Source organism: Bubalus kerabau, chromosome 6 (assembly GCF_029407905.1).
Source record: "Bubalus kerabau isolate K-KA32 ecotype Philippines breed swamp buffalo chromosome 6, PCC_UOA_SB_1v2, whole genome shotgun sequence".
Lineage (NCBI taxonomy): Eukaryota > Metazoa > Chordata > Mammalia > Artiodactyla > Bovidae > Bubalus > Bubalus kerabau.
This window is the reverse complement of record NC_073629.1, coordinates 19,291,464-19,300,695: the sequence shown is the minus strand read 5'-3', so window position 1 is coordinate 19,300,695 and position 9,232 is coordinate 19,291,464. Positions and strand designations below refer to the sequence as shown.

The window sequence follows — 9,232 nt, the reverse complement described above, 5'->3', positions numbered from 1 at the left end:
GACCTGCATATTTGGTGCTGCCAGCTTTGTAGCTTTGTAGCAGTATTTGGGGACAGCACCTCAAGCAAGGAAGAAGCATACTCACTGTGGGTAGTGCCCCTTTTGTGTTGCTTTTGGAGGGCAAGCATAGACATAATATTGTTTGAGTCTAATTAAAAGAACTGAGCTTGTTTTATTCATCCTGATGATGAATACATGGAACAATGACTATGTTGGAGAAAAAGACATGATTTGATTAAATTACTTCTTCCTTGTATTCCTTGTTTGTTTGTTTATTTTTGTATGATGTTCATCTGCCATTTGCAAATAGTTTTCAGTGAAAGAGGAAAAAGGTGTTATTCTTACGTTGGGGAAATAAGTCTTTTAGGGTGTATGAAAAATAAGCATGGAAGAGACATACTATAATATATGATCAATTGTTTATTTTCAGTTTGCATGTGATCATTTAACTGGATTCTACATGCCCAAGGTGATTAATGAATGCAGAATAATACAGAGTTCTAATAGGAGGATAATAGAAGCAGATGTGCAAACCCATTACAATATAAAGCAGCTTTGATAAATGGAAAGTGACTATATATTATTTCCTTTGATATTATTGAATATATTGAAGAACCAATCTGGAGAAATTCTGAAATTTAACCTCTCAAGAGAAAAATGCTTACTTGAATGCCAAACTTTAAATATTCACTTTTGAAATTAGACCATCTATGATATAGATTTAATCCAAAACCAGTTTCTGACTATCATATTCAACTGTTCCAAAAAAGAAAAAGCAACAACCAGGCTAAGAAAATAGTCTAAGTCCAAAATAAAGAGAAAAAAAATACAAGTTTCAAGAAAGATTAATGAAAAATTCCTTGATTCAAAGCGGTGACATTCTGCTACTCTTTAAAATATTACTTTTTTTTTTTTTTTAAAGTTAGCTTCTCTCTAATAAGGGTTTCCTGATTGCTTATAGTGGCCCACCTGTTCTAGGAAAGTGCTGGGACCTGAGTCTCCATGGACAGATTCGCTCAGCCTATAATTGTCTGTCCACTTTTTGATGTGACTCTGAGCTCCTGTAGGTGTCTCCTGACTTGCCATGGGAAGACCCATGTTGCTTCCTTGAAGTCGATCTGGACCTTCCCTGGGTGGTCACGGAATGCCTCCCTACATCTCCAGAATATCCTTCGCTGTCACTGGCCTGACTAACACTGGTTTCCCATTGTCTACCACTTCCAGATCGACTGGAGGTTTGTCCATGGCCAGTCTCAGTGCGTCGGGAGCCATCTCTTGATTGTTCATGGCTACTCCCCTGTCTTTGGGAAGTTCTGGATCCAGAGTCTCCGTGGACAGATTCTCTCTGCCTATGTGTGTCTGCCTGCCCATGACCTGACTCTGAGCGCCTAGAGGTGTCTCCTGACTGGCCATGGGAAGACCCATGTTGGTTCCTTGAAGTGGATCCGGACCTTCCTTGACTTGTGACGGAATGCCTCCCTATCTCTCCTGAATATCCTTCGCTGTCACTGGCCTGACTAACACTGGATTCCCTGTGTCTACTGCTTCCAGATCCAGTGGAGGTCTGTCCATGGCCAGTCCCAGAGCGTCTGGAGCTGTCTCTCGATTGTTCATGGCGACCCCCCTGTTGGTGGGAATTTCTGGATCCAGAGTCTCCGTGGACAGATTCTCTCTGCCTATGTGTGTCAGCCTGCCCATGATGTGACTCTGAGCGCCTAGAGGTGTCTCTTGACTGGGCATGGGAAGACCCATGTTGGTTCCTTGAAGTGGATCCGGACCTTCCTTGGCTTGTCACGGAATGCCTCCCTATCTCTCCTGAATATCCTTCGCTGTCACTGGCCTGGCTAACACTGGATTCCCTGTGTCTACTGCTTCCAGATCCAGTGGAGGTCTGTCCATGGCCAGTCCCAGAGCATCTGGAGCTGTCTCTTGATTGTTCATGGCGACCCCCCTGTTGGTGGGAAGCTCTGGATCCAGAGTCTCTGTGGACAGATTCTCTCTGCCTATGTGTGTCTGCCTGCCCATGACGTGACTCTGAGCGCCTAGAGGTGCTCTGGCCATAGGAAGACCCATGCTGGTTTCTTGAAGTGGATCCGGACCTTCCTTGGCTTGTCACGGAATGCCTCCCTATCTCTCCTGAATATCCTTCGCTGTCACTGGACTGGCTAACACTGGATTCCCTCTGTCTACTGCTTCCAGATCCAGTGGAGGTCTGTCCATGGCCAGTCCCAGAGCGTCTGGAGCTGTCTCTTGATTGTTCGTGGTGACTCCCCTGTCCGTGGGAATTTCTGGATCCAGAGTCTCTGTGGACAGATTCTCTCTGCCTATGTGTGTCTGCCTGCCCATGACGTGACTCTGAGCGCCTAGAGGTGTCTCTTGACTGGGCATGGGAGGACCCATGTTGGTTCCTTGAAGTGGATCCAGACCTTCCTTGGCTTGTCACGGAATGCCTCCCTACCTCTCCTGAATATCCTTCACTGTCACTGGCCTGGCTAACACTGGATTCCCTGTGTCTACTGCTTCCAGATCCAGTGGAGGTCTGTCCATGGCCAGTCCCAGAGCGTCTGGAGCTGTCTCTTGATTGTTCGTGGTGATTCCCCTGTCCATGGGAATTTCTGGATCCAGAGTCTCCGTGGACAGATTCTCTCTGCCTATGTGTGTCTGCCTGCCCATGACGTGACTCTGAGCGTCTAGAGGTGCTCTGGCCATAGGAAGACCCTTGCTGGTTTCTTGAAGTGGATCCAGACCTTCCTTGGCTTGTCACGGAATGCCTCCCTACATCTCTTGAATATCCTTCGCTGTCACTGGCCTGGCTAACACTGGATTCCCTGTGTCTACTGCTTCCAGATCCAGTGGAGGTCTGTCCATGGCCAGTCCCAGAGCGTCTGGAGCTGTCTCTTGATTGTTCGTGGTGACTCTCCTGTCCGTGGGAATTTTTGGATCTAGAGTCTCCATGGACAGATTCTCTCTGCCTATGTGTGTCTGCCTGCCCATGACGTGACTCTGAGCGCCTAGAGGTGTCTCTTGACTGGGCATGGGAAGACCCATGTTGGTTCCTTGAAGTGGATCCAGACCTTCCTTGGCTTGTCACGGAATGCCTCTGTACCTCTCCTGAATATCCTTTGCTGTCACTGGCCTGGCTAACACTGGATTCCCTGTGTCTACTGCTTCCAGATCCAGTGGAGGTCTGTCCATGGCCAGTCCCAGAGCGTCTGGAGCTGTCTCTTGATTGTTCGTGGTGACTCCCCTGTCCGTGGGAATTTCTGGATCCAGAGTCTCCGTGGACAGATTCTCTCTGCCTATGTGTGTCTGCCTGCCCATGACGTGACTCTGAGCGCCTAGAGGTGTCTCTTGACTGGGCATGGGAAGACCCATGTTGGTTCCTTGAAGTGGATCCGGACCTTCCTTGGCTTGTCACGGAATGCCTCCCTACCTCTCCTGAATATCCTTCGCTGTCACTGGCCTGGCTAACACTCGATTCCCTGTGTCTACTGCTTCCAGATCCAGTGGAGGTCTGTCCATGGCCAGTCCCAGAGCGTCTGGAGCTGTCTCTTGATTGTTCATGGCGACCCCCCTGTCTTTGGGAAGTTCTGGATCCAGAGTCTCCGTGGACAGATTCTCTCTGCCTATGTGTGTCTGCCTGCCCATGATGTGACTCTGAGCGCCTAGAGGTGTCTCTTGACTGGGCATGGGAAGACCCATGTTGGTTCCTTGAAGTGGATCTGGACCTTCCTTGGCTTGTCACGGAATGCCTCTGTACCTCTCCTGAATATCCTTCGCTGTCACTGGCCTGGCTAACACTCGATTCCCTGTGTCTACTGCTTCCAGATCCAGTGGAGGTCTGTCCATGGCCAGTCCCAGAGCGTCTGGAGCTGTCTCTTGATTGTTCATGGCGACCCCCCTGTTGGTGGGAAGTTCTGGATCCAGAGTCTCCATGGACAGATTCTCTCTGCCTATGTGTGTCTGCCTGCCCATGATGTGACTCTGAGCGCCTAGAGGTGTCTCTTGACTGGGCATGGGAAGACCCATGTTGGTTCCTTGAAGTGGATCCAGACCTTCCTTGGCTTGTCACGGAATGCCTCTGTACCTCTTCTGAATATCCTTTGCTGTCACTGGCCTGGCTAACACTGGATTCCCTGTGTCTACTGCTTCCAGATCCAGTGGAGGTCTGTCCATGGCCAGTCCCAGAGCGTCTGGAGCTGTCTCTTGATTGTTCGTGGTGACTCCCCTGTCCGTGGGAATTTCTGGATCCAGAGTCTCCGTGGACAGATTCTCTCTGCCTATGTGTGTCTGCCTGCCCATGACGTGACTCTGAGCGTCTAGAGGTGTCTCTTGACTGGGCATGGGAAGACCCATGTTGGTTCCTTGAAGTGGATCCGGACCTTCCTTGGCTTGTCACGGAATGCCTCCCTATCTCTCCTGAATATCCTTCGCTGTCACTGGCCTGGCTAACACTCGATTCCCTGTGTCTACTGCTTCCAGATCCAGTGGAGGTCTGTCCATGGCCAGTCCCAGAGCGTCTGGAGCTGTCTCTTGATTGTTCATGGCGACCCCCCTGTTGGTGGGAAGTTCTGGATCCAGAGTCTCCGTGGACAGATTCTCTCTGCCTATGTGTGTCTGCCTGCCCATGATGTGACTCTGAGCGCCTAGAGGTGTCTCTTGACTGGGCATGGGAAGACCCATGTTGGTTCCTTGAAGTGGATCTGGACCTTCCTTGGCTTGTCACGGAATGCCTCTGTACCTCTCCTGAATATCCTTCGCTGTCACTGGCCTGGCTAACACTCGATTCCCTGTGTCTACTGCTTCCAGATCCAGTGGAGGTCTGTCCATGGCCAGTCCCAGAGCGTCTGGAGCTGTCTCTTGATTGTTCATGGCGACCCCCCTGTTGGTGGGAAGTTCTGGATCCAGAGTCTCCATGGACAGATTCTCTCTGCCTATGTGTGTCTGCCTGCCCATGATGTGACTCTGAGCGCCTAGAGGTGTCTCTTGACTGGGCATGGGAAGACCCATGTTGGTTCCTTGAAGTGGATCCGGACCTTCCTTGGCTTGTCACGGAATGCCTCTGTACCTCTCCTGAATATCCTTCACTGTCACTGGCCTGGCTAACACTCGATTCCCTGTGTCTACTGCTTCCAGATGCAGTGGAGGTTTGTCCATGGCCAGTCCCAGAGCGTCTGGAGTTGTCTCTTGATTGATCATGGTGACTCCCCTGTCCGTGGGAATATCTTGATCCAGAGTCTCCATGGACAGATTCTCTCTGCCTATGTGTGTCTGCCTGCCCATGACGTGACTCTGGGCGCCTAGAGGTGTCTCCTGACTGGCCATGAGAAGACCCGTGTTGGTTCCTTGAAGTGGGTCCGGACCTTCCTCGGGTGGTCACAGAATGCCTCCCTATGTCTCCTGTATATCCTTTGCTGTCACTGGCCTCACTAACACTGGAATCTCTGTGTCTACTGCGTCCAGATCCATTGGAGGTTTGTAGGTGACCAGTCACATAGCGTCTGGAGCTGTCTTCTGATTGTGCATGGTGGAGTCCATGCCTTTGTGTAGTGCTTGGTTGTGTTTCGGTGTTGGGAAAGGTATTTCTTTCCAGAGTAGCCATTTTTGTGGGTTTTGAACCTGTGTAAAAGAAAATAAAATATAATTTAATCCAGTTCTTTCCTTTTTCTGTGTTGTTACTCTTATTATAATTAATTTCCACATTTTAAGGTCTCCCCCTGTTGGACAGCTTTAATATTGAGAAAAAGATAAAAGAGGAAACAGTTCTATCTTTTGCATTGTAAAATTAGTCTGGTTTTTATTGAGTTACTAAGACTGCCAATTTTTTGTCCATGAATACTCTAATGGCAGGATCAGTACATGGTCACAGACCTCAGTGTGATGTAGATAAGCATGTAATGCTCATCTGGCAGTTTCTTATAAGAAATTTATAGAAGGACCATAACATCATCTTGGAGAAGGCAGTGGCACCCGACTCCAGTAGTCTTGCCTGGAAAATCCCATGGATGGAGGAGCCTGGTAGGTTGCAGTCCATGATGTTGCTAAGAGTCAGACACGACTGAGGGACTTCACTTTCACTTTTCACTTTCATGCATTGGAGAAGGAAATGGCAACCCAGTCCAGTGTTCTTGCCTGGAGAATCCCAGGGATGGTGGAGCCTGGTGGGCTCCGTCTATGGGGTCGCACAGAGGTGGACACAACTGAAGTGACTTAGCAGCAGCAGCAGCAGCAACATCAGCTAACAGAAATTTTGTTGACACGAATTTGCTGAAAATCAGTTTTCTAAAAGCTGCTTTCCAAAATGATTAGTGTGTTGAGAGACCATTTGCTGTAAGTCAGTTTGCCAAATGGCCCAACACTCAGTGAGTGTCGGCCTAGTTTTTCTTTTTTTCCTGAATAATTCATGAGTTTTTCAGCATTTTCATTGTATAGCATGATTTTTATTTTCAGGATTAGAGTAAACTTTTTTTTGCCTCTTAAGCAATAGCATATAAGCAATGTCATTTTATCTCTTTGAGGAAGCAAAGAAGCTCCCAAGCATTATCAGTAAATCTAAATAAGCATTTAGCCTATAATAATACTATAAAAAGTTTATTATAAAATCACAATTATGTTATTTTATGAAAACAGACAAACTAAAATAGTATAGGAAACAATGTGTAAGTCATAGCCATATTAGTCACAGCAAAAGCGTTTATGAACCTTGCCTTGTTTGATAAGAAGAAATAGGTGTTGATCAGTCTTCGACATGGTTACACATGTAATTTTGGTAAGTTTATTGGAAACCCTAACAGAGTAGAATTTATAACTTTTTAAGCATTAGAGGGAAAAGTGGAATAAAAACCACAATTTTCATGCCAGGAAAGACCTGGCACAGTAAAGGCAGGGTAAGCAAAGTAAAAAATGAGTAGAATTACATATAATTTTATCATTAATTACAGTACACATAGTAGGAATAAGATTGAAGATCAAAAAGTAGATTCTAAACATTGAGTTAAAATAAAGTTACATGCTTCTTACAAAATAACATACCTAAGATTTAAGATTTTTTCGTTCTTTGTTATTTATGCTAGTATTCAACCTTGAACTTGATTGTAATTACAGTATCTCCAAAATCTTAGTCTTGAGAATGCATACTTCCTCTTACACTCTGACTTGAATAATTCTTTGATCTCACTGTCTGTTTATGTTTTATGTACTCACTTTACTTTTTTCCTTGGTTAGCAATTATGTTTAATCTCCCTCAGTGTTCCTTTGCCACTCCTTCTATTCTGTAACCTACTTTTTGTAATACACACTGTGGAAGCTGCAATAGCTTCTTATTTTCCTTTATTTGAGGATATATCCTTGATTTGGGGGGCTTCTCTGGTGGCTCAGACAGTAAAGAATCTGCCTGTAATGCGGGAGACCCAGGTTCAGTCTCTGGGGTCAGGAAGATCCCATGGAGAAGGGAGTGGCTACCTGCTCCAATATTCTTGCCTGCAGAATTCCATTTTATACACTGAGAACTTTGGATCTGTGACAAAATAATTTCCTCATTTTTGGCAATGTCTGATCATCCAACCTATTGCATTTGTATCCATATAGCTTAACCTTCACTGCTGTTACACAGATAGATTAACTGTTTGTACTTCTGTCCTTTATTTTGGCACTGGACCTGACTCTCTCTTGACTGTTCAAACTCTTTTTTCAGTTATCCATTTCCATGCATCATCAATTTATCTTTCTCTACTGAATAATTCCCTTCAGCATATATTCATGCTGATATGTCTCTTATTGACACCCTCTCCTGCTGTCCCACATAGTCCTTGAGGCACCACCTGATTTATATATTCTCTTTTATAGCAAAATCACTCAAAATATATGCCCATAGTTTCTTTCTTCACTTCTTATTTTTTTAACTCAAATTTTCTTTCTCTCAAAAATTCACCAAAACTTTTCATGAAGTGAAAAAATTCCCTTCACCTTACCAAATCCACCTATCCATTTTCATTTAACAAGTTGCTTGACATATCAGTATCATTTGATGCCTCTTGCTACACCCTCCTTTAAAAAGACCTGACATTTTCTTGTTTCTCCTTCAGCCTTACTACTCACTTTCTCTTAGTCTCCTCCTTTGGCCCCTGATGTTGATATTTCTTGAGATTCACTCCTAAGCTTCTATCTTTATAGTCCCTCAGAGGATCATCTAGTAGTAAGTCTGACAGATGAATTTTCAAAAGAAACAATAGAAGCCAGAAAATATTCTCATCATCTTTCTGTAAGAAAGTAAGTTCTAATCTAGAATTCTATACCCAATGAGAGTATTCATGAAAAAAAGGAAGCATAAGTAAGGATATTTTCAAGCAAATAGATCTGCTATGAAGGAAATGTTAAAATGTGATCCTAGTTGGAAGCACAGGGAAGTGGGAAAGAATGAAGAATAATTAAAAGAGTAAAGGTGTGGGGAAATCTAAATGGAGACTGATTGCATAAAAATAATAACAATAATGGTATCTTCAGGATATGAGATGGAAAGAATTAAAATGTATAACAATATTAGATAATACTACATAAGGATCAAGTGGAATTCAAGTATTATAGAATGCTTGAATTTTGGGGGTAGTGGTTAAAATATTTTTTATGATATTCTCTAATAAGTCAAGAATACATACTGTCATCTTTAGGGTGAGCATGAAAAAAGTAGTAGAATGTATAATTAATAAACTAGTTGGGCTTCCCTGATAGCTCAGATGGTAAAGAATCTGCCTACAATGCAGGAGACCTGGGTTTGATTCCTGGGTTGGAAAGATCCCCTGGAGACGGGGATGGCAACCCACTCCAGTATTCTTGCCTGGAGAATCCCACAGACCGAGGAGCCTGGTGGGCCCCAGTCCATGGAGTCACAAAGAGTTGGACATGATTGAGTGCTAACATTTTCTTTTCTATGAGGAAAATTAGCTGATAAATATTTAATTCATTCAAAAAAGTCAAGAAGAGGGAACAAAATGAAAAAATGGGAAACTAGAAAACAAATAGTAACATCGTAGATTTAAAACAATAATCCAAATCCACTGACTAACAAGTGGGCTAAATAATTTAAAAATAATGGTTGTCAGATTTCAAACAAAACAAAACAAAACAACTATGTGTTGCTTACAAGAAACATACATTAAATATGATAAAAATGGTTGAAAGTTAAAGGTGGAAATATATGCTGTTCAAAAACTAAAAGAAAGCTATTTTTTTTTGC

The 9,232-nt window shown here is 44.3% G+C and overlaps 1 protein-coding gene across 1 annotated transcript; it reads right to left on the bottom strand.

Annotated features, from left to right (window-relative positions):
- Nucleotides 1-1,021: 1,021 nt before the first annotated feature.
- Nucleotides 1,022-5,644, bottom strand: LOC129656393 (filaggrin-like). The gene has a single exon (XM_055587077.1). It carries the CDS (start codon nt 5,600-5,602, stop codon nt 1,022-1,024), a length of 4,581 nt encoding a protein of 1,526 aa, XP_055443052.1. The 5' UTR covers nt 5,603-5,644.
- Between the last annotated feature and the right edge of the window lie 3,588 nt (nt 5,645-9,232).

Coding starts and splice junctions, on each gene's coding strand:
- LOC129656393 (XM_055587077.1), bottom strand. CDS start 5,602: ATGGCTACTCTGGAAAGAAATACCTTTCCCAACACCGAAACACAACCA.